General features: G+C 38.4%; 1 protein-coding gene across 7 annotated transcripts in view; it reads right to left on the reverse strand.

Moving 5' to 3' along the window:
* Positions 1-613: 613 nt before the first annotated feature.
* Positions 614-26,045, reverse strand: part of cdc42bpb (CDC42 binding protein kinase beta (DMPK-like)) — a 204,417-nt gene continuing 178,985 nt past the window's right edge. For 4 of the 7 annotated variants that reach the window (XM_048537365.2, XM_048537364.2, XM_048537362.2 and 1 more), the window contains 15 exons: positions 24,314-24,388; positions 23,045-23,150; positions 22,632-22,768; positions 21,809-21,948; positions 17,831-17,912; positions 16,985-17,201; positions 16,812-16,874; positions 15,961-16,557; positions 10,991-11,088; positions 10,801-10,885; positions 9,470-9,590; positions 9,249-9,366; positions 7,718-7,826; positions 2,306-2,367; positions 614-2,153 (listed from right to left, as the gene is read on the reverse strand). In XM_048537365.2, coding sequence (XP_048393322.1) covers positions 2,022-2,153; positions 2,306-2,367; positions 7,718-7,826; positions 9,249-9,366; positions 9,470-9,590; positions 10,801-10,885; positions 10,991-11,088; positions 15,961-16,557; positions 16,812-16,874; positions 16,985-17,201; positions 17,831-17,912; positions 21,809-21,948; positions 22,632-22,768; positions 23,045-23,150; positions 24,314-24,388 — 2,142 coding nt within the window. In that variant the 3' untranslated portion in view covers positions 614-2,021. The remainder of the gene's footprint in view (positions 2,154-2,305; positions 2,368-7,717; positions 7,827-9,248; positions 9,367-9,469; positions 9,591-10,800; positions 10,886-10,990; positions 11,089-15,960; positions 16,558-16,811; positions 16,875-16,984; positions 17,202-17,830; positions 17,913-21,808; positions 21,949-22,631; positions 22,769-23,044; positions 23,151-24,313; positions 24,389-26,045) is intronic. The other 3 variants (XM_048537367.2, XM_048537366.2, XM_048537361.2) reach the window with 2 other exon arrangements.

Below are 26,045 nucleotides of genomic sequence, written 5' to 3' on the forward strand. Positions count from 1 at the left end.
GCAAAAGTGAATGCCCTACTTTTGGTCTAAAAATGCAGAAAACCTTTACACATACCTAAAGATGAAGAAAAGTAGAATTCTGAATATTGATAGTATGCAGTCAGGACCCCCATGTTTCCAGCACAAAAAAATTCAACCTGTGTCTAAAACAACTATGTATCCATATTATCAGTTTATTAACATATGCTTTTTGTCCCTCAAATATATCAGATACATACTTAATCAGATGCCTTTTTACTGGATTTATTTCTTCAGTTCTTTAATCCTACAGGAAACTTTAGCTTTATGCTCTTCCTTTTCTTTTAGTATGCAATGCAATTAGTCTATACCCAGATATTTCACTACTTAAAAATCTTATTGTTTCTTCATTATTTACTCAAGTCGGTCTATCTTTTGTCACTTCGTTCTGATTCCTGTCCTGTTCCGGTTCAACTGACAACTTAGTTTCCATCTCCCCTGCTCCAGTGCGGGAATACCTCAAGAATCTGAAGATTTCCTTAGAGCATCATTCCTCCTGTTACTGTTAGCCGACTTAATAAGGCTGCTGAAGTAGTAGAGAACTTCAAAACTGTGTCAATGTTTCTTTGACACTTCAGGGTCTTTTGTTCATGTAAACAGACTATTAAACAGTTTGTTACCTCCCTCGTATGCTTTATTGACAAGTCAATATTCAATATTTTGTCAAAGCACAATTCCATAATTACAAAGAGTGGTTAGCTGATTTTTAACACTATCCACTTTCACAAAATAACATAAAAAAAACCTGTTTCACCAGTAGTGTTAGGCTCCACAGTGAGCCCTTTTAAGTAAATGAAAGAAGTTTGATTAGTTGCTTAACGTGGCACGTCACAATTATCCACTCAGTCAGGGATCTGGGTGACTAAAACATGCAAGCTCTTTGCAGTGATCTTGAATAGGGAAATCATACTGCATCTGTATGAATAGTAAGTTGTCACAAATACAGCACGGAAGGCACACAGGTGTGATGACAAATTGGATATACTGGCTGTGGTGTATAAGCCTTTAATGCAATATGGACACTTCAATGAGTAAGAATGTTATCATACACCGAACATGAGTTATATATACATTGACACACGTACACATTAATTGCATCCACCAGGAGCACATCATCTGGGTGCATATCAAAATGTACAAGACTACTGTGGATATCTTTTGATTTTCAACCAGTACAACATGTTTTGATGGTATGTATTTTCATGCAAAAACTGAATTTGAAAATGATCAAATTAATGTAGCTTTCTTGTATCCCAGAGTCCACTGCCTTATATTTATACTACCTCTTAATCAGCAATAAGGACAATCATAATTTGTCAAATCTTACAATAATTGTATATTGGAGAATGCAGCAGGTCCAAGTCTGGTGCTTCCCAGCATTAATATTTCTGCGTTGGGCCCATAGACATTGATAAACATAGATATGTTCTTTCACTACAATACAGCACAAAGAAAGGACATCTACTTCAAAAGTTAAAAACAGTAATACAAAAAGCAACTAAAATTCTTATTCACAGTATTATTTACTAGTGTCATGTATACCCTGAAGAAAACATTTTTTTCTTTTTTAATATATAAACTAAGATACAGGAACAGTACATGGACAATTTTATTTCACCATTTACCAACTATATCAGAAATTTGGAAGGAAAGTTTGGTGTGAAAGAATGTGTGGGCTTCACAATCCCAAAATCATCTGGCTGTTAAAGGCGGCAACTTAACAACAACACTGCACAAAACCGTAATCACCAAAGAATACGAGTAACACAGTCATTGTATTGGGCTGATAGTCAAAATAAGCTGGAAATGCTCATAAAGGAGCCTGAATATATAATTTAATGTGCAATCAGCAAGGATTAACAGAAGGAAGTATTCTCCATTCTTGGCACTTTCTTGGAACAATTCAGCAAAACTCCATTTTTCAAGAGGAAAAGAATCCATGAAACGGAGAATCCTATTGTTGTGTGGCTTTATGATCTGTAAAGTGTTACTGGAGGCAAAAGTCACGCATCACAAGTGGAATGGTCCAAACCATCCAGTGTAATTTGGTTCCTGTGAGGAGAGTTTGGACTCGGTGGGCTACTTGGATTAGAGCTGTTTGAAGGAGTCGAATGTCTTGTTGAATCAGAATCCTGCTGATATATGTATATAAATAAATTTAAAAACAGTAAGCATATTAGTTTGTTTGTTGCTAATCCATAAGAAAGTATAATCAGGCACTGAAATATTTTCATTAAGTTATCAATTTAAATGAACTATGCCTGAACAACTGTAACCCAATACTTACCTCTCTCTCAAAATCTTGATCAGGATCAGAAATATTACGTGCCGTCATAACACCTTCCCCACCTGAATAAAAAGAAACGTCTACATCATATGCCAAAGTACTTTTGTCGTATTTAAAGACTAGTACAAGTATTTCTAGATATCATATTTAAGCAGCATTCAAGATTCATTCCTGGCAACTGCAGAGAATTAATGGATTCAACTATTTAAAATAGAGATAGAAAATATCCAAATGGAATTACCTAATAAATAGCAGCCAACATAGCTCCAAACTTTTTCGGACTAACCAATGTCAGACGAGTATATTTCAAATTGGCAGCAATATTCTACACAATGTAGAGAGTCTAGAATTCAAAGCGCTTCGCCAAAAAGATAAGTCAGTGGATAATGAGAAGAAGATATTGGAAAGTAACAGTAACTGATGAAAAGTGGCAGAAAACATTTGAGGATAGTGAGGTTAACTGGGGCCTAATGGTATACATAGAATGTACAATGTCTGTCCTGAAATCCATTCTGCAGCTAGTATCAATAAGTGACCAACATTCTCATTGCTTCTGAGAACTTATGGTCTCACGTGTACCATTAGGAAAACCACCTTGTTTCTACATCTGCAACATCAGCTGACTTTAGCCCCAAGCAGCTCACCTGCTGCCGAAATCAAAGAACAAAGAAAATCACAGCACTGGAACAGACCCTTTGGCCCTCCAAGCCTGCGCCGATCGAGATCCTCTGTCTAAACCTGTCATCTATTTTCTAAGGGTCTGTATCTCTTTGCTCCCTGCCCATCCATGTAGCTGTCCAGATACATCTAAAAAGACACTAACGTTTCTGCGTCTACTACCTCCGCTGGCAACGCATTCCAGGCACCCACCATCCTCTGTGTAAAGAACTTTCCATGCGTATCTCCCTTAAACATTCCTCCTGTCACTTTGAACTCATGACCCCCAGTAACTGAGTCCCCCACTCTGGGGAAAAAGCTGCTTGCTATCCACCTTGTCTATACCCCTCATGATTTTGTAGACCTCAGTCAGGACCCCCTCAATCTCCGTCTTTCTAACGAAAATAATCCTAATCTACTCAATTTTTCTTCATGGCTAGCACCCTCCATACCAGGCAACATCCTGGGTGAACCTCCTCTGCACCCTCTCCAAAGCATCCACATCCTTTTTGCAATGTGGTGACCAGAACTGTATGCAGCGCTCTAACTGTGGCTGAACCAAAGTCTTACACAACTGTAATATGACCTGCCAACTCTTGTACTCAATACCCCGTCCGATGAAGGAAAGCAAGCCATATGCCTTGTTGACCACCCTATTGACCTGCGTTGCCACCTTCAGGGAACAATGAACCTGAACACCCAGATCTCTGTACATCAATTTTCCCCAGGACTTTTCCATTTACTGTATAGTTCGCTCTTGAATTAGATCTTCCAAAATGCATCACCTCACATTTGCCTGGATTGAACTCCATCTGCCATTTACTTGCCGACTCTCCAATCTATCGAGATCCTGCTGTAATCTCTGACAGTCCCCTTCACTATCTGCTACTCCACCAATCTTCGTGTCATCTGAAAACTTGCTAATCAGACCACCTGTACCTTGTTCCAGATCATTTATGTATATCCCTGTGGAACTTCACTGGTCACAAGTCTTCAATTTGAGAACCCCCTTTCCACTACTATTCTCTGTCTCCTGCTGCCTAGCCAGTTTTTCACCCATCTAGCTAGCACCCCATGAGACTTCACTTTCTCCATCAGCCTGCCATGGGAAACCTTATCAAATGCTTTACTGCAGTCCATGTATATGACATATACAGCTTTTCCCTCAATCAACTATGTCACGTCCTCAAAGAATTCTATTAAGTTGGTAAGACATGACGTTCCCTTCACAAAACCATGTTGTCTATCACTGATAAGCCCATTTTCTTCCAAATGGGAATAGATCCTATTCCTCAGTATCTTTTCCAGCAGCTTCCCTACCACTGGCGTCAGGCTCACGGGTCAATAATTACCTGGATTATCCCTGCTACCCTTCTTAAGAAAGGGGACAACATTAGCAGTTCTCCAGGCCTCCGGGACCTCACCCATGTTTAAGGATGCTGCAAAGATATCTGTTAAGACCCTGGCTATTTCCTCTCTTGCATCCCTCAACAACCTGGGATAGATCCCATCCGGTCCTGGGGACTGGTCCACCTTAATGCCGTTTAGGATACCCAACACTTCCTCCCTTCTTATGCCGACTTGACCTAACGTAATCAAAAATCTTTCCTTGACCTCAACATCCGTCATGTCTCTCTCCATGGTGAATACCGATGCAAAGTACTCGTTAAGAATGTCACCTATTTTCTCTGACTCAACGCATAACTTCCCTTCTTTGCCCTTAAGTGGGCCAATCCATTCTCTAGTTACCCTTTTGCTCTTTATATATGAATAAAAGGTTTGGGATTTTCCTTCACCATGTTTGCTAATCCTCATTCGTGCCACAGCTACCTCCAGATTCAACTATTCCAACACACTCCTGGTTGGTCTCCTACATTCTACACACTAAACTTGAGGTCATCCAAAAGTCTGCTCTCTGTCCCTCAACCTGTTTTAAATGCCTTTCTTCCCTTTGTCAGCTAACCTGCAAAGGCTTTCTGTCAAGAAGTGTTTTGACTTTAAAATTTTCACCCTGGTTTTCAAAGCTCTCCATGGCTTTGTGCTTCTCCTTCCCTGAAATCCGATATCTGCTCTTCTATAATTCTGGCCTCTTGAGCTTTCTCAGTTGCAGTAGCTCCAGTATTGGTGGCTGAGCCTTCAGTTGCCTAGCCTCCAAGGTTTAGAATTCCCTTCCTATACCACTTTGCCCCTTTAAGGTACTGCTGAAATCTACCCCCAACCAAGCTTTTGCTTATCTCCTTACCTGATCAGTGTTATACTTGGGACTTTTGCCCCACTAAAAGTTCGACATCTAAAGATGTCGTTTTGGAAATAAATGTTAATGCTAATTACTTAGATGCAGAGCTAGGTAGAGCTATCGAAGCACCCATCTTGGCAGACACTTGTATCTCGCATTTGAGAGAGATGGTGGCATTCTCTCTGTTATGGGTCCTCTCTTTTATTGACAAAGATTTGTTAAATTAACTATTTGGCTTCAAACATTAATGAATGTGTCGTCAATCTCAAATCCTTATTGTGGTAACACCTTCTAAAACTTTGACCAGATAGCCTCCAGTTGCACTCATTGGAAAGGTTTAGAGTACATAGGTGAGAAATTTGTTATTCACAGCTTTGAACACATGAGCACAACTTTGGTCAGGCCACACCTGGATACTGACTGTTTCAAACTTCATATCAAGGGAAGGATATTCTTTTATCAGAGGAATGTACTAGATGGTTCACCAAATTGATTCCAGAAATAAGAGTCAATGGAAAAGCCTGTAACTGGGAGCACTGCGAATCCTTGAATTCTTGCCCCTTGAAAGGTGTGGACATTCAGAGTCCAGGTTGATAAAAATAGGACTTTTTCCCCTCTTAAATTAAAGGGAATAATGATGAGATGGGTAAGTGGAGAGGAGGTCAACGATGAGGCATGATGTTACTCAACGGCAGAGAAGGCTCAAGGGTTATATGAACGATTGCAGCTCCTATTTTCAGTCCTTGTTTGAATTCGGTGTTCTTCTCCACAACAGATACAAACGCACTTAATCTAGTACAAACGGGTAGAATTCATTTTTAAAAAATCCAGAACAAAAAAAATTTAAAAATTGCTCTTTAACAGTCCTTTTGAGCGAATAAGCTGGAATTTATTAATATCCTACCTGCTTTCTTCAGCTGCCAAGGAAGAGGTTTCCCTATCATGGTTAACCTAGTACATTAGCAAAAGCTACAAACTATTCTCTGGTCACCAGCTCCATCTCTCTTTTCAGCATCTGTTTGAGGTTGAGCTGAAAAGCTTGCCATCTTGCTTTAAGATGACACACACATGCCATCAGATAGATCCACTTCCTGTCGTTGTCAAATTATTCTCCTGCCTTAGCTCATCTGTTGCTGAAATCCTCATCCATATCTTTATTACCTCTACACTTGATTATTTTAATGCATTGCTGGCTGACCTGCCATCATAAATCTTTCCATACACTTCAGGTCAAACAAAACACTTTGATCTAAATCCTAAAATCACACAAACAACATTCAACTATTAAGCAGCTTGTTGTCCAGCAGTGACTTCCAATTTTGTTTTCGTGGCTTTCAAATTCTCTTCCTTATTCAGAAATTCCTTCATGACCTTATCCTTGTATCCAACTCTTGTAACCTTATTTAGCTCAATAACCTTCAGAGATATCTGCACCCAGTATTTTAACTGAACTACCACTGGCAATTGTACTTTCAAATGTAAGAAGATTCACAGTTTGGAATTCTCTATGTAAACTACTTCTTCACATCTGATTGAGGGGACCTGATTGAGGTCTACAAAATCATGAGGAGTATAGACAGGGTGGATAGCAAAAAGCTTTTTCCCCAGAGTGGTGGATTCAATTACTAGGGGGTCATGAGTTCAAAGTGAGAGGAGGAAAGTTTAAGGGAGATATGCGTGGAAAGTTCTTTACACAGAGGGTGGTGGGTGCCTGGAACACATTGCCAGCGGAGGTGGTAGATGCAGACACGTTAGCGTCTTTTAAGATACATTTGGACAGATACATGGATGGGCAGGGAGCAAATGGACACAGACCATCTGAAAATAGATGACAGGTTAGGTAGAGGATCTTGATCGGCGCAGGCTTGGAGGGCCGAAGGGCCTGTTCCTGTGCTGTAGGTTTCTTTGCTCTTTGTTCTTTCTTTCTCTTCTTCTTCGAGGCTCCTTGAGACTTTGTATCTGCCCTAATTTCCTCGTGTGGCTCAAACTCTATACGATAGTGGTCCCGAAAAATGCCTTGGGATACTTGATTACATTAATGTGGAGGTGCCGGTGTCAGACTGGCGAGGACAAAGTTAGAAATCACACCACACGAGGTTTAGTCCAACAGGTTTATTTGAAAACACCAGCTGTTGGGCTATAACGTAGTGTCGTATGATTTCTGACTTAGTGCATTAAGGCAATTATATAAATACAACACTCTTGAACAACAACAAATTGTTTCCTATACATTATAATGAATACTCGTCCCCATACACAAATGAGTCAGTGGTTAAAGCTAGGCAAGTGTCTTTTTTGAAAAAGCAAAAAGGTACACAACTTACTATCTAGCTATAAACCAATAATTTGTTATTTTACTTTTATTACAAAATATATTTCCTTTTTTTAAAAATTAGCAAACCTATGAGTGATAGAGAACATTCAAGCATTAAAAAAACTTTCTTGATCACGCAACACCCATGTACAATTCAAGACTGTCAAAATAAAGGATCACAATTATAGAAGACAAGTGTTATTACCTGATGCTGTACGTGTAAGGTACTGTTTGCTTCGTTGTTGTCTTGAAGGATTAGATTGGGAAGCACGTTTCTCTCTCAACTGCTCATCCTGTGATACTGGTGACACGCTCTATCACAAGAAATGAAAGATGACATTTTAATCTGTTTTTTTTTAAAAAGTGCTCAATAAAGCTATAAACATTGAGTTGAAGATGTTCTGTTTTGAAAATATAATCAGCTGCATTTTGGGATAGGTATTCCTACCCTGGCTGAAGAGGATGGACAGGGAGAGGAAAGCACAGGAGAACTTTGCAGTGAAAAATGATCATTCTGGAGATAGATTTCAGCTGAGAGTGGGTTAATGAGATAAATGTGTTCAAAGTTAGCAGAGATGATGTCAGGACATGGAGTCAAGAGGATGAGGGGGAAGGAAACTGATTGTGCTTACGTTGACAAAAGGAAACAGACTAGTTAATTATCTCAGAAAAATATGCATCCAAGAAACTATTGTGCTATTTTCTGATGCCCACAAACATTTGAAAAAAAAACTTTTAGATTTCCGAAATTAAAATCTGACTACCAAAATATTCATAGACATTGATACCAAAGTTTAACTTTCACAGTAGCTATTTTAGAGCGATAAACATTCACAAGCAACAGATGCTTGCTTGCTGTCTGTAAAAGGTTTAACACTTCTAAATCCGTAAAATATTTTATGCAGTGAACACATTGACAGGTTGGTACAGAACTGTGAAGTAGCTCAAAAAGAACTGACAAACTATAGCATCGCTTATTGGATCTTTTAACTGTAATTGCTACTTTCTGTATGACCGCAAGAGATGTTCGCACAAGCATTTTTTTCTGCGGTTACTCTGGTAGTAAGTACTCAGCCTACACACAAAACATTTTAAATGGTGCCTGTATGTTTCTTGATTTAGAAGCTACATTTCCATTGCAGCGTGAAACTCTCATTGAAGAGATGCTCTCTAATTAAAAGGAATAAGGTACATAGGATGCAAGTTGAAAGAAAATTGTAAGTACAAACAGTATATAATTCAGTTTAAATTCTGTGATGTTGTTTATTGATAAAGTTGGAGATCATTCTGAACATTTCATATTCAACTACACTTAGAAATGTGTTTGAGGCTCAAGGCTAATCTCAACTTCTCAGTTTTTCACTTGTGTTGTAAAAGTAAGGATTAAACAAATAATTACAGTAGTTTAGCTAATTTAAAAGATAATTTGGGCACAATATTCATTGACCTTGTTACACAGATTCCTAAGATAACTTTGTATTCTAACAAAGATTATGCAGATTAGGTAGATTGGATAGGTTATACTGCCCATAGTGTCCAAGCCAGGTGGATTAGCCATGGGAGATGGTTCTGGGTGGGATGCTCTTTGGAAGGTCACTGTGGACTCAACGGGCCAAATGGCCTGCTTTAGATTATAAGGATTCTGTTTCAAAATGGAATATAACATTTCAGTCGGACAAAAATATGGAAAATTGGACAAAAATATGGCACTTTTAGTGTCCGTTTTCTATACTTACCAGTGGGAGATCCATAAGTACTTGCATGCCATCTCCTGGCCCCATGTGAGCTACATGGTTAAAGTTTGTTGGATTTGATATCAGTTTTGACCGCATCTCAGGATCTCTCAGCATTTCCCTGGTGTGAAAATATACGTTAGACAGAGGTTTTGGAATTACTCAAATATGGTTCAACACCTTTTAAATTACACATTTAACACAGCCAAATATAGGTATCCTACCGTCTTTGTTGTAACCTTTCCTCTTCTGGTATCTTAAAAGCAAAACGCTTTTTGCTGCGGGTTCTGAGCATCTGTTTTCTGCTGTTGTCTGAAGTGTCTGGCACGCTCAAATTATCTCCCTCTGCAAACAGTGTGTGAAATGAATGCATATTAGAAGGTCGATTGCATCAGATAATAAAAAGGATAAGTCAACAAGATGTTAAAAAAGGAAAATTAAGGGGACGTGCAAATTAAGTCTTGCAGTCTCTGCTTATAATGTGAATATTATAAGCTTTGCAAAAATTCTACTGTTCATAAGCACAAGAGATTGATAACTCAAATATAAGATAACTAGATGGTCTTTTGCATGAATGAAGAAATATCTGTGATCTAATCAACTGGAGAAAGTAAACCATGATGCCATTGAGATACTCATATGGATTGCATAAAGTCTTTCTCCCAGTTGTCTTCAGTTTTAAAGATAGGACATGAGGCTAGAATATTGCATCAAACGTCATTGGTACTGCCCAGAGTTTTGCCCATGTAACCTTGCAGGTGCAATCTAGTGAATACTGTCAGACTACTCTGACCTTGTCTTCACTCAATATTCTCAAACGGTTTTCCAATCAGCGATCACAGCACAGCACAGCACTTTGGAGTGGTTGCTTAATCCAGGAATATCGAATGTAACATTCCACACCCTTGTCTCACCCCAAATCAGCATAGACCATAAAGTGAACTGGAACCTTTTTGTTCTATGTAGCTTAGTGCAATTACGTTGGCTTCTTTAAGATTTCATTCACGTTTTAAAGTGTACTGTTTGAGAAAACCAGCACACCACAAAGCACAGAGTATTAAGTGCTACTTCAAATGTGACTTTTCTGACTTTCAAACTTGAGATAAACTCTCTGACAATCAATGTTGGTAATTCTCAAGTCAACAAAATTGGAATAAAAATGAACTCATGCTGGCACAATAAGTATAATGTAATGCCCTTCTTGTACAGCAATGGATTTTTTAAAAAAACAACAATTGAAATTAAAAACAAACAGGCAATACGACTTTAAATCTCCTTATACCTAAAAACACTAAGACCTCCAAGTTGAAATCTCAGACTAAAATTATTCTTTATTGAATCGTGTCTTTGGTATTAGTTAGATCTTGCTAAAGAAAATGAAATTATAGGATATATGTAGAAGTTTTTGGGACCAATTGCACTATGACATCCAAAAGTTAGAAATGAGGACAAGATGGCAAATCTTCCAAACATAGCCTCAAAGCAAATGTCTACTTCTCCAACATAATGTTTGACAAGGATTCAAATATATGCATATAAAATTAATGAAACAAACCAGAGTAGTTATTCTTGAAATATATTAACCGTGGAGGTTCCGAGTTGAGCTGGTTTAGTGAACCTTCAGCATTTAATGGTCTGATCTGGTTTAAAAAGAAAACTCAATTTGAAAACTGTATCATGTAAGATATACAATTGTTAAAAACAGATGTTTGCATCAAACAGGACTCCACGACCATCTACAGTACCTTCCGAAGTGGAATTGTTTGGACCCATTCCGTTGTGTTCACATCAAAGACGTCCACACCATACTCACTGTATACCGTTAGATATGAAGAACTGTAACCTAGCATACAAGTAAAAACAAACCAGATAGTTAAATTCAGTAAAAGTTATGGGTCTGGAGCTTTCATTAAGTTGTGTTGGTAAAACCAACGCAGTTTGCACAAACTATTGGAAAAAAAAGGAGTTACAAGTTCAAATTACGTCCAATGCCAATCCAGCTTCCTCAGCCTTCACAACACTACTCTTTAAAAAAGTGTCTGCTGGGAGCTGAAAAACTGGCTACACCCAAATTGAATAAATATATGGTAGTTTCCCAAATCCTTCAAAGGGACTCTTAAAATGAAGCTCTTTTTTGTTCTACAGACACCAGACATCAATATACACATTTAAGTTTTTCAGTCTCCTACAAAACTATCTATTGCACACAAATCACCTTGCAAACAGCTCTGTATATTTTCTTTTAAGGTCACTGTCAATTATTTAAAACTAGGCTGCTCACCATTGTGGGCCCACCTTTCTAATATTTTTTGTGATTAATCATCTTCAGTTATATTAATAAAACTGCACCAAGCCTCCACTTTTAAATTTGTCAAGGAATATTTTTAATGCAAAATTTTAAGAAGTTCTAAAACTACCCTATTGGGCTCGTTTACGGAGGATTATGCATTTTGGCCATATACAAGTATGATGAAAATGAAACTTGAGCAAAACAAGTACACTTCCCACAGTCTGGAGAACAATTTGTATCCAAACCACCAATTCAACCTAAAGTGGAAACTGTTAACTCTGATATTCAAAACTGCGTTCATCAACAGCTTCTGTAAAAAAGTCAATTCTCTTCATTCCTTTGCAATGTGCTCCCCTTCTTTCCTTATAGGGATATGGTTCTGCAGACACCATGAACTTCAGTACATAGCTTTCAATGAATGCTCTTCAAAACAGTCCACATACCAACAACAAATTGCACGTAACTACAGACACAGAGCACCTTAAATGAAAATAAAAGCACATTAAACTTCACACTAATGCAAACCGGCATTAGAAAAGCAAGTCAAGCCACATTTGAGTGGTTGAGCAAAGCTTTGTTAAGGTCATCTGTTTTGTGATATATTTTGAAGAATCATTTGAGAAAATCCTGCATTAGAAGATGCTAATTTCAGGTGATCAATGCAGAGACATTATAGGGATCAGAGTCAGAGCAATGGAAACCAGAATCAGATTTGAGATACTGTAATTGCTCATACCACCCTATGATCAATAAATGAAGACTTTCTGGGTCAATGAAATAAAAAAAAAATTCTGAAAAGAATTTGTAAAAGCATTTTCATGAGATACTGAAATACAACAAATATAGTGCCTGTGTCATAAAATTCTCAGATTAATTCAACTTTAAGTTTATTACAAAATAAATTTTCAGTATATTTCAGATATTCACAACTCTGAAAATTTTCCTCATGTGTCTTCTTAATGCTTCTTCCAATCACCTTAAATCTGTGCTTCCTGTTACAATGATTTTTATTTAATTTTAGTTTTACACCTCATCCCTCAGCCTTCTCTGAACTAAGGGAAACAAAGCCAGCCTACCTAATCAATCTTCATACCTGCAACTTGCAAGCCCTGGCAACATTCTTGCTAATCTCCTCTGAGTCATTCTACAGCAATTACATCCTCTACGTAATGTGGTAACCAGAACGGTATAGAAAACTCCGGCTGTGGCCGAACCAGTGTCTTGTATTGTGTCAGCATTACATTTCTGCTTTTGTATTCAATATCCCAGCCAATGAAAGAAAACATCCATCTACTTTCATTACCACTTTACCTATCAATTCTTCTACCTTTGGGCACCTGTGGTCACGCACCAAGGTCTCTCATGAACTTCCTTTGCAAGATCTCATCTCTCTTCCTGCCTACGTCATTAATCCAAATATGGATCACAACCTCTGGCTGCTCAACCTCTCTCTTTAAAATATCCTGCACCACCCAGCCATTCATGTATTCTGTGCCCAATGGTCTTGGTCAGGAAATCTCAGCCACAAGCACCTCAGGCTTATAGGGTATCATATGGCTAACAAAGGCCTAGATTTAGTGGCAGCATTGATAAAAGAAGTCCCAAAATTCTCAGCCATTAGTGCTCTGAAATCTGATTCACACCAACCAAACCATAAACCCTATCAGAATGAAGGGGTATGACACTGCACAAACCACTCTGACAATCAAAACTGGATCCATGGTCATTACTAGACTCTTAATTTGAGATATTTGTTGAATATAAGTTCCACAATCTGCCATGGTGGGATCCGAATCCATATCCCCAGAACATTACCTGGGTCTCTGGATTAATCGTCTAGTGATAATATCACTGGGTCATTGCCTTACCAATCTCCCGCATTCAAACACGGCCATACAGTTCCAATGCTGATTCCCTAAAATGGACAGTGATCTCTTAATTTCAGTTTAGAGATAACCCAGTATCATCCTCCTTGGCTTATAAAAATAGGACCTTTTGGTAATGAGGATAGTAGAAGATGGTTTCAAGATACCACTTTTCACAACATGCCTGTAAGCGAAATCTTAAAAATGGAACCAGGGAGGAGAACTACCCTCCCAATTTCTGGGAACATCATGAGGAAAATCTTTACAGGGCAGTCAAACTAAGTGGTAAAAAATAATCACAGACTAGAATTAGAACTTAAATTTAGAACTAAAACATTGACCAAGAAATCTGCACAGGTTTGCTAATTGCGTGGATATAGATTTAATGCTTTTGCTTGTTTGTAAGAAGGGATCCAAAGTTAACTGGATGATGTGACTCGATTCTTCCTGCTCAGTTCTTATCTTGTGAAATAAAGTAGTTCATCCAATGCATACCTGTCTTGACTCCCTAAAGTGACTTTAGTTTATCAATGAAAGCTTGAAGTTCATATGAATCCTGCACAGATCAAATGGTCCTATTCTTAAACAAAGCTGCATTATTTTATTATTAGATGGCAGTTTAGGTATAGTCACGGCAAATGTCTGGTACTGCTAAATCTGACAGCATGTCGAAGACAAGATTTCAATCTTTTTCGCCTTTCAAAATAAAAGTTTAAGAGATTTTTTTTGAAATCCTTTCCAGTTTATCTCTTATTCCAACAATGAATGCTGACGGTATCACGGGAAAATTATTTTGAAAGTGAAGAAACCAGGCTAGGTGCACAACAGTCTATCATAATTACAGAACAGGTTAATGCTTGTATTTAAAAAAAAACTTTTGAGCGGTTGAAGGCCACAACCAGGTCTGTTCTACCTAAGAAACTGGAGAAAAATGTATTTTCAATAATTTGGTGGGTAAATGTAACCTTGGTATATTCTGATGTAGGAAGATTGGGTAAACTTAAGCTCAATTTTTGGTCTAAATTAACTCATCTCACTCAGTGTGGTCACAGGGCTCAAAATGAACTTCATAGCTATCTTCCTCCCACTAAAGGGCCAGAGCAATAGGTGATATTAACCACAATTTCTACGATGTTCGTTATCCAGTGATCTTTGTTGCAAAGTATAGATGTGAGATTTTGAGGAGGACAGGATAAAACTGATCTACTAACCCACCATTCTGATTTTGAACTATATTGCTGGTCCTCCATTGTTGTCGGATCAAAATCCTGAAACAACTCCTTCACATGTGAGTGTAGCAATACCACATGATATACAATGGCCCAGGAAAGTGGCTCACTACAATGTCCTTAATAGAAATTAGTAAAAGACAATAAATGCTGACAGTGTTATTGGTATCATTGTCCATAAAGGAATAAAAATAAACTAGTTAAGTACTTATGCATTATTCTAACAATGTGGAATAAACGTACACTCCAAAGATAGATCGATAGATATATAAAAAGTATAAGCAGTAGAAATATGCATAAATGGGCATTTAACTTTATATACCCAGATATAAATTTTTCAAATGTATACTAATCTGTGAGCGGTGATAAGAATTCTTCCTTGATTATAGCTCAGATTGCTGTTTGATACTTGCATAAGTATTCCATTTCAAATAATTATTCAGCTAACTGAAAGGCTTGATTCAATTTTTTTTAAAAAACAGATCACACATTAAATATTCATTCATTGTAAAATATTTGAAAATATCACACACCTTGATCTGCAAGGCATTTAAAAATATAAACTGAAAAACTTCTTGAAATATAAATTTCACAAGTGGTAATTAATTGAATACTCAAATGTACAATCCAAGGATGGTAGATAATAAAATGTGAGGCTGGATGAACACAACAGGCCCAGCAGCATCTCAGGAGCACAAAAGCTGACGTTTCGGGCCTAGACCCTTCATCAGAGCTTCTCTTCAGGGCTTCTGTGCTCCTAAGCTGCTGCTTGGCCTGCTGTGTTCATCCAGCTCTATACTTTGTTATCTCAGATTCTCCAGCATCTGCAGTTTCCTTTATCTCTCATTCCTTGTGCACCTTCTCTGCAGCCATAACATTATCTTCCTCGCTCTACCCTATTACCCTAATGCATTTTGTATGGTATGATATGCCTGTACTGCATGCAAAACAAAACCTTTCACTGTACTTCTGTACATGTGACCATAATAAATCAAATTGAAACAAAAGCAAAGAAAAAGCTCTGATGAAGGGTCTAGGCCCGAAACGTCAGCTTTTGTGCTCCTGAGATGCTGCTGGGCCTGCTGTATTCATCCAGCCTCACATTTTATTATCTTGGATTCTCCAGCATCTGCAGTTCCCATTATCACTAATCCAAGGATGGTGAAATGTTTAGCAGCATTTTTGGAACTACTGTAGTAGTAATACTTTTAAGGGATTCTTACAATTGGCATATGAACTCGAATGAGAAAAAAAATTTTGATAAACAGAAAAATGCACATAAAACGTATCACAACTGCAGCTCATGCACAAAGCAGAAATTGTGTACATACCGCAGGCAACAGGAACTGCAGGCCACATCAGCTCTTGCATTCGTGATCTTCTCCCTTGCAAGTCCACATATACACCAACATGGCTAAAGCAGAGCAAGTACTCTTTACTGCTAAGCTGCATAGCACAGAGAGCATCAAAAGGTTGCTGTGAGAGAAATGCAAGTGATGAATCCACTGGATTTACAAGATTAACCGAAGGTCCATCTCCCTGGATGTTAAGCAGTGAAAATCCAGAAGGGTAGCCAACACAAAGTTTTTCTTCAAAGACTGCCATCCATTGCACATTCCCTAGGGCCTGAATTTCATTGACTTTCTTGTAATAAGGTTTAGTTCGGCTAATTTCATAGCACAGGATTTGCCGTTTCACTGCCACAAAAAGAGCGCTCACAATACCCTGCCGCATGGATCCAGAAGCCATGCTCTGGCAGCCTTTTGTTTCAGTGAGTTTAATATCAAAGGTGGTGTCAGGTCCATCAAAAGCAGCCCATGGATAAAAATGAACGTGTCGGTTTCGGCCACAAATAAGGACAATGAGATTTTCTTTGGGAATGAGCTCAATCTGGTAGACTTTTTTACAGTCAGCTGCTCGAACAATCACTGTAATTAGAGAAGATATAGCACGCACATTACAAACTTTCCTACACTGAAATATAAAAAGATGTAATTAAGGTAGATTTTGACCACTTATTAAATCTTCAACACTTTCGCATTGAGTAGAGTGAGCCAAGTTTATAACAAATAAGTCAGTTATAGATATTTTTCAAAATTATAATTACAGTTCAGTTGCAGCAAGTGAATTGAACACTCCCGAAAATCCAAACTAAAACAAGTAATGATATTTAGTAGCTTACTATCTCGTGTTAACTCGACTGCATATAGTCCTTCCTCTGTACCCAGAGCTATACGCTCACGATCTATGAAAATCAAAAAAATTGAGATTTGATTTTACAGAAGTAAACAGGAAAGATTAGCACAAATGTTTATATTCCCTTCATCCAACAAAGAAAACATCAGCTAGTCTTACCGATAACAACAGCAGATAAACTTGTTTTAATGAAAGGCAGTGTACTATCATATGCTTCCTGTGGAATATATACAACTCTGTTCCTAAGTTTATTTTTTTGTAGGATATTCTGCAATCCTTCTAGGATTCCAACCCATTTCCTTTTCTCACTTTCACTTTCTGTCAGGATTAGTAATGAACAGGTCTTTGAAGGTGAGGAGAGCAGCAAAGTTGTCACCTGCAGAATAGAAGTCAACATAACTGTATTTGTGATAATTATACCAATGAAGTTATCATCATTTTTGAACAAATTAAATTAGGGTGATTTTGTATTCATTCACAATTATACAAAATACTACATTTTCAGTCATGGCTTTTAATAGTTCCTATAATATTTCTTATGTATTGGAACAATGTGCTACTAAACTTCATCCAAAAATTCTCATTAACAATGGATGTTAGAAAATGGAGTCACATTTTGATCTTGCAAAAAAAAATTCCATCATTACAACAGCACAAAAATTACATTGACTAACTCAATGATACACTTCAGACATTTCTGACTGAGCTTGCCAGTTTAGGGGTAATACAGAATGAGTCACCAATCACTTGATATAGGAATCTCAGAGACACCATGTGAAAGAGATTTTCATCCCTATCATCTGGGTTGGATTTCAGCCCAAATTCCATTGCTCCTAAGTCACAATATGAAATCAGTACACAGATTAAGGGCTTACAGATATTACGGAAATGTTAATACATATTTCATGTACTCCCATTAGAGCATATTTCCATACGGACAATGGGAGGGAAGATAATCAATGACATGAATAACTAAAATTAAATTATTGTTAGGTTGATACTAACCTTGAAAATACATGGAATATCCTTCCGGGTAGCATGAATGACATCAGATGCAAACACTGAACTCACAGAAAAGGCTTCATCTCTGCAAATAAACAAGTTTAATAATGATAATCATAACATAATGAATAAAACAAAACCAAATCAAAACGAACAGGTTGACAGCATCCATTGGCATTTATTGCCCAATCCTAATTGTGGTGAAGAATGTAGTAGAAGCTCATTCTTGAACCACAGCAGCTCATGGGGTGTAGAGTCACCCAGTACTTGACCCAGTGGCAGTGGAGGAAAAATGATATTGTTCCAAGTCAGGATACTGCATAACTTGGAGAGAAACTTGCAGGTCATGGTGTTCTCATGTACTTGCTGACCTTGTCCTTCTAAGTAGTAAAGACTGAGGATTTGGAAGATAGAATCAAAGGAGGCTTGGTGAGTTACTGCATGGCATTTTGTAGACAGTACACACTGCAAGGTACATATCAAAGCCAGTGAACACTATTCCATCACACTACTCCTAAATTATGCCTTGTAGATAGTGGTCAGGTGTTTGGGTGACAGGTGGCGAGTTAGTTGCTGCAGAATTCCTAGCCTTTGACCTGGTCTTGTATGAACAGCATTTATATGGATAGTCTTGTTCAGTTTCCAGACAATGGTGCCTGATAGGATGTCAATAGTGGAGGACTCAGTGATGATAATGCAATTGAACATCAGGAGTTGATGGCTGGATTCTCTCATTTGGAGATGGTAACTGCCTTGTTCTTGTCTGGCATGATTCATCATGTTAAGGAAAAGCAGACGAGCTTTGCAAAAGGGGCACTCTTTTTCTACCAGCTTTCCAAACCTCTCCTGTTTAGTTCAATCATAAGCAGCTCTGGCTGTTTATTAGGCCTCTGACATCACAACATAGTTGGTAGAAATGCAGTAGTTGGATATCGTGTGGATCAGGAACAAATCCTTTTTATGAATAATCTTTGTATTGTCTTTGCATGATCCCATCATTATTAGTTGTAAAATACTTGAAATCTATTCCCAAAATCAAAGCTGCATCTAATTTTCTGATTCATAAAAACTATGAAATAAGAGACCACAGGAGCTCAGTAGATCATCCCTATCATACGGGTCAGATTTCAGCCCAAATTCCATTGCTCCTCAGTCACAATATGAATTCAGTACACAGGCTTCCAAATATTACCGATCTACTTTTACTTTGGTGAAAGAATTGTGAAAATCTTAAAGAACTGATGCACTTTAGGAAGGAATTCAAACTGAAAGAACTGTAGATGCTGTAAGTCGAAAGTAAAAATAAGAAACTGCTGGAAAAACTCAGCAAATCAGGCAGCATCTGTGAACAGAAATCAGAGTTAGTATTTCGGGTCCAGTGACCCTTCCTCAGAACGTTAGCTCTGATTTCTCTTCACAGATGCTACCTGACCTGCTAATCTTAATCCAGCATTTTCTGTTTTTGTTGGGCTTGAAGTTGTTTGATGAAAGATTTACAATAAATTTGACAAAAGAAAACTAAAAGAAACAGAGAAATCTGTACTGAGGTATTTATTAATTTAGATTGCACACAAGACTAAATTCATAGAATGTAGTGGGGAATGTAAATGAAGGCTATTGAGAGGAATCCTGCATACCAAGTTAAGCTTGAGACGAGACTGATTAAGACATTTGTAAATAATTTGTTGAATAACTTCAATGAAGTTACCCTTGCAAAAAAAACACAACTAAATGCCAGGAGCCAAGACCTAGAATGGCAATAGCAGGTTTCAAGAGCAATAGTTGATCATCCCCAGGCAAGGTATGTTAAACAGGGATTGCAGTGATTAGAGGTCAGCTTTAGCACAAATTATATTTCCTACCATATAAACTTTATTGCCTATATATTATAGACGAAATAGATCATTTTAGTTTGTATACAACTAGCCGATTCAACTTAAATATCCCTTATTAAAAACTGGAGAAATGAGAGAAAAACAGCTCATGTGAGATCCCAATACTCAAGTTACACAATGAGGATTTCATGGTCAGGCCATGCGAGTCACATTATTATATGTCTAGACATTGAACAGTAAAGGAAAAGCATTTGACTTACGCCTATAACATGCTTACTAGTGCAAACCTAATACTGGTGTAGATCTAAAGATTTTGGTATCCAGATTTGGAAGCAATAGAAAGCTACAACTGATGAGTCATTCTTGGATCCTTCCAATTAAAAAGGCCAGAACAAACCTTTATGGTATATTACATAACTATTCAGTAATCACACACAAATTATTGCTTGGATAAGACTCAAATGAAGCTTACTCAGAACTTCATAGAACATAGAACAGTACAGCACAGAACAGGCCCTTCAGCCCACGATGTTGTGACGACCATTGATCCTCATGTATGCACCCTCAAATTTCTGTGACCACATGCATGTCCAGCAGTCTCTTGAATGTCCCCAATGACCTTGCTTCCACAACTGCTGCTGGCAACGCATTCCATGCTCTCACAGCTCTGTGTAAAGAACCCGCCTCTGACATCCCCTCTCTATACTTTCCTCCAACCAGCTTAAAACTATGACCCCCTGTGTTAGCCTTTTCTGCCCTGGGAAATAGTCTCTGGCTGTCAACTCTATCTATGCCTCTCATTATCTTGTATACCTCAATTAGGTCCCCTCTCCTCCTCCTTTTCTCCAATGAAAAAAGTCCGAGCTCAGTCAACCTCTCTTCATAAGATAAGCCCTCCAGTCCAGGCAGCATCCTGGTAAACCTCCTCTGAACCCTCTCCAAAGCTTCCACATCGTTCCTATAATAGGGCGACCAGAACTGGACGCAGTATTCCAAGTGCGGTCTAACCAAAGTTTTATAGATCTGCAACAAGATCTCACGACTCTTAAACTCAATCCCCCTGCTAATGAAAGCCAAAACACCATATGCTTTCTTAACAACCCTGTCCACTTGGGTGGCCATTTTAAGGGATCTATGTATCTGCACACCAAGATCCCTCTGTTCCTCCACACTGCCAAGAATCCTATCCTTAATCCTGTACTCAGCTTTCAAATTCGACCTTCCAAAATGCATCACCTCGCATTTATCCAGGTTGAACTCCATCTGCCACTTCTCAGCCCATTTCTGCATCCTGTCAATGTCCCGCTGCAGCCTACAACAGCCCTCTATACTGTCAACGACACCTCCAACCTTTGTGTCGTCTGCAAACTTGCTGACCCATCCTTCAATCCCCTCATCCAAGTCATTAATAAAAATTACAAACAGTAGAGGCCCAAGGACAGAGCCCTGTGGAACACCACTCACCACTGACTTCCAGGCAGAATATTTTCCTTCTACTACCACTCGCTATCTTCTGTTGACCAGCCAATTCTGTATCCAGACAGCTAAGTTCCCCTGTATCCCATTCCTCCTGACCTTCTCAATGAGCCTACCATGGGAAACCTTATCAAATGCCTTGCTGAAGTCCACATACACCACATCCACAGCGTGACCCTCATCAACTTTTCTAGTCACATCCTCAAAGAACTCGATAAGGTTTGTGAGGCATGACCTGCCCCTCACAAAGCAGTGTTGACTGCATTTAATCAAGCCATGCTCTTCCAGATGGTCATAAATCCTATCCCTCAGAATCCTTTCTAACACCTTGCAGACGACAGATGTGAGACTTACTGGTCTGTAATTGCCAGGGATTTCCCTATTTCCTTTCTTGAAGGGAGGAATTACATTTGCCTCTCTCCAGTACTCAGGTACGACTCCAGTGGAGAGCGAGGATGCAAAGATCTTCGCAAGTGGCAAAGCAATTGCATTTCTCGTTTCCCAAAGCAGCCGAGGACAAATCTGGTCTGGGCCTGGCGACTTGTCAATCTTAATGTTTGACATTAAACTTCATTTGATCAAAAGAAGGGAGGAATTAAAATATTAATATTATGCATTTTATCAACTAACATTTGACTATTTGTATTAAATTTGAAAAAAAAAACCTTACCTCAAATCCAATACCAGGCTCGCAACAACTCCAGGCTGCATAGATTTGCCTTCAGCTACGTCATATAGAAAAAGCTTACAATCACAAACCACTGCATATGCTCTTTGCCAGCCTTTCTTCACTCCTGTGGGCTTGGGAACCTCAAGAAAGCAAATAAATAAATAGAATTGAAGATTATTTAATCATAACTAAAGTTTAACAAGAGCTTTTGCATAAGGTCCTTTGTCAATTTTATTTTTAATTTTTGCACTGTTGGGCATGTTTCCGAATTCTGTTTTATAGTTTTGCTCTTCTTAATTTGCTCTATTATTCAGGTTCAAAAACTGCAATTTTCAAAATACTCAATATTACTGTTCCAGAATTACAATCTCCCAAAGCACTTCAATGTCAGATCAAACCAGAATAATTACAACCAGGACTGGAACACATTGGTTATCTTTCACACCTAATAATCACGTGCATGATGGAGACTGACATAATGGTTGAACAATGTATAGAACATAGAACAAAACAGTGCAGAACAGGCTCTTCGGCCCTCGACGTTGCGCCGATCTGTGAACTAATCTAAGCCCACCCCCCTACACTATCCTGTCATCATCCATATGCTTATCCAAGGACTGTTTAAATGCCCCTAATGTGGCTGAGTTAACTACATTTGCAGGCAGGGCGTTCCATGCCCTTATTATCTAAATGCTTGCCACTTTCAGTGCATTGTTAATTCTATTAACGTGCTAAAACTAAACACACACTAAATGAGCATGTATAACAATACACGAAACGTTTGAATAAAATGTGGAATTTATGGCTAAGACTATTCCCATACCTTTACGTAGCCTTTGTAAGCTGTACCAATTCCCCTCTGAACATCAATTCCAAGTGGCCTCTTTGCTTGCTCAGATGGAAGTGGGCATACTTGAGGTGCACTGTCCTTGCACAATACGTGGCATATAAATGAGCATACTATGGAATAGGAAAAATTATTTTGATGGATGCATAATAAATAGATTAGGTTTTAGTTAAATACTAATTACGTTTGAAATCTAAACAGATATTCAGATATTGTAAAATAACTGCACAATTTTTCATTCAACTGCGTTATTAACATTTTGTTGACGTTAAAAATATAGGTGCAAAATTAGTTTCACAAGTTAATTTTACATATTTTTACCTCATATCAAAAGTTAAATTCCAAGAATGTCAAAGTGTTAGAATAGATAATGATGATGTGTCACTCACCATCGCAGGCATATCCCTGTCGCACTAAACCCACCATTAGAGACGTACAATGGCTACACTGTGTAGGGCTTGAGAAATTTCTGATACTGACCTGATGGGCTTTAGGCTGAGGAATTAAAGAGAAAAGTACAAAGGGTAACATGATAAATTGACATAGCGATTCCTTATAATAAACAACTTTAAAATGACTCATTCACAGAATGAAATGTCCCTGGCTAGGCCAACATTTATTGCCCATCCTTAATTGTCCAAAGGGCAGTTTAAAGTCAACCACACTGGGTCTGGAGTCTCAACTTTATCAAAGTGACTCTTGAGGCACAGTGCTAGTGCGGCATCTGAGTTCAAGTTCAACTACCCCAGAGGTGTGTAATAACATCTGAATATGTTGATTAGAAAATATATTCACATCTTTGTGTGAAATGATTAAAAAATTGAATTTTCAGTTCAATTTGCTTCAGGATCAAGATCCTCTTTGGAGCTTGATGGCCAAAGGAAAGTACATTCATAATGTGACCAAACAAGTTGAAGATGAATTTACAAATCCTTTCAAACAGGCTAGTGATGGACTGCAAAAATGGGAGAGATGTTTGGTCATCCGTGTGATGAAAATAATTGGATTTTTGACAGCACCGTGGCTCAGTGGTTAGCACTGCTGCCTCACTGCGCCAGGGACCTGGGTCAGATTCCATTCTCAGGCTACAGTCTGTGTGGAGTTTGCACATTCTTCCCACATCTGCATGGGTTTCCTTCAGGTGTTCCGGTTTCCTCTAAAGATGTGCAAGGTGGGTGGACTGGCTATGTTAAATTGCCTATAGTGCCCAGGGAAGTGTAGGTTTGGTACCTTAGCCAAGGGAAACATAGGCTCAGGGGATGGGCATGGTGGGATGCTCTTTCGAGGGTTGGTGTGGACTTGTTGAATGGCCTCTTTTCACACAGTAGCGATTCTATGGATCAACTACTATTGTTATCTAGAACTCTAGGCTACAACGTGCACGTAAAATGTAACTTGAGTTCTATGGGGTTAGAGGGGCAGTTGGCACAGATTGGTGCCAACAGCACTGGGTTCAATTCCCATTCCCAACTGGGTGGATTTGGTACGTGCCTCCTTGGCCTACGCATGGAGGTGGTTGTGGTTTGACTTTTCATTTGGGCAGAGATCTTAAGAAGTGAATTTTCACTCAAATTTCATCAACATAAACACATGGAGATGACGGCTGGACGTCTGGTCTAACACCTTTACTAACAAATGCAAAAGTAAACCAAGTATACCTTAGGCAAAGGTGTAGGCTGAACAAATATAGGAGATGTAGCAGCAGGAACAGTTTGCTGGGGTGTTAGTGGCTCCTGAAATTTATAAAACACAAACATTGAGTTTACTACAAGCCATTCTCATTACATCACAATAAAATCAACTTTCCTGAGGGGTGATCATTTTTTTACTAGTCAAATAACGCAAGATCTTATCTATCCAATGTAAAGTTATATAGAATATAGAATATAGAAGAATACAGCACAGTACAGGCCCTTCGGCCCACAATGTTGTGCTGACCTATTATCCTACTAAGATCCAACTACCCTGCACACCCTACATTATACTATCATCCATGTGCCTATCCAAGAGAAGTTTAAAAGTCCCTAATATATCTGACTCCACTACCATCACCAGCAGCGCATTCCACGCGCACACCACTGTGTAAAGAACCCACCTCTGACATCTCTCCTAACCCTTCCTCCAATCACCTTAAAATTATGTCCTCCTTTAATAGTCATTTCCACTGCTAGAATTAAGTTATGTCACTTTCATCATACAGTACACCTGTTCAAGAAAAATCTGTGCAATGTGAAATGTCCATGACAGACTTTCTAAGCATGAAAGACACATGCAATACTAAAATCTGTTTTAGTATCAAGAAATCGCAATTTCAATTCCCAATCCCTTTCATAGGTTTTCAAATTCCCTTTTGAAAATTACTTCATCTGCTTTCACTACCCTTTCAGGCAGTGCATTCTAGATCACAATTGTTATACATGATATCAGAAAATCAGTTTAGGCAGCTTTGAAAATTGCATTTTTGAAGCTGTAATCCACAGCACATTACAATACTCATACACAGTGCCAAGTAAATAGGATGTTTAATTCTCAAAGACACTGGAGGAACAATAATATTAAAATCCAATCAAGTAGCTTGTTTCAAGATTCAAATATTCTAGCACTATCCATAATATATCATATGATGTCAGGTTTCTTAAATTAAAGTTTTAACTTGTTACAAATGATAACTATTCAACCTCTCTGTTACTTAAGCCTTCTAGAGCAAAAAAAAATGCATTGCATGCCAAAAATGTGAATTGCTAGTCAAGACACATCCCAAATTTCATGTATGGAAACACTCAATAATTCTAGTAATATATTAAAAATCATATGTTTGTAATCACAGACAATTGTCCCCATCATAAACTCTGAAGTCCATAATGATATTGGAACCCATTCATGCTCCATTACTTTTACCTGCCAGGGGAGGCACTACAAGCACAATAAAAACATGACAAGTTTACAATTAAAATTAGACCCCATGGTTTGAAGAAGGAGTAAGGTTGAGTAGGGTCTAGTGGTCCAGAATCTACAGGAAGTAAGAGTAATCTATGCTGGAAGTAAGGGCACAGAGCACACATCAATTTACTTTCTTTCTACCATTCCTCAACTACTTTCCTAATATCACAGGTTCAGTGGGCAGAAACACTGCCTTGTGTAGCAACATGTTTTTTGGTTTAATTTGATTCCCAAATTGTGTTAATTTAGCCAGGTAGCATTTGGGGTGCCATACAGTCAGGAAAGAACAAATAGCAACAGGTCCTGTTTACTTCTCGATTGTCTTTGACGAAAGGTATCTTTATCCTGTTATTTGGGAAGAGTCACATACTCATATTGCCTGGAATCTGACATGTCCATGCCGACCACCTTTCCCAAAGTAACTTAGTCTCAAACCTGCCCACATTTGGC

This window comes from Stegostoma tigrinum, chromosome 10 (genome assembly GCF_030684315.1).
Source record: "Stegostoma tigrinum isolate sSteTig4 chromosome 10, sSteTig4.hap1, whole genome shotgun sequence".
Lineage (NCBI taxonomy): Eukaryota > Metazoa > Chordata > Chondrichthyes > Orectolobiformes > Stegostomatidae > Stegostoma > Stegostoma tigrinum.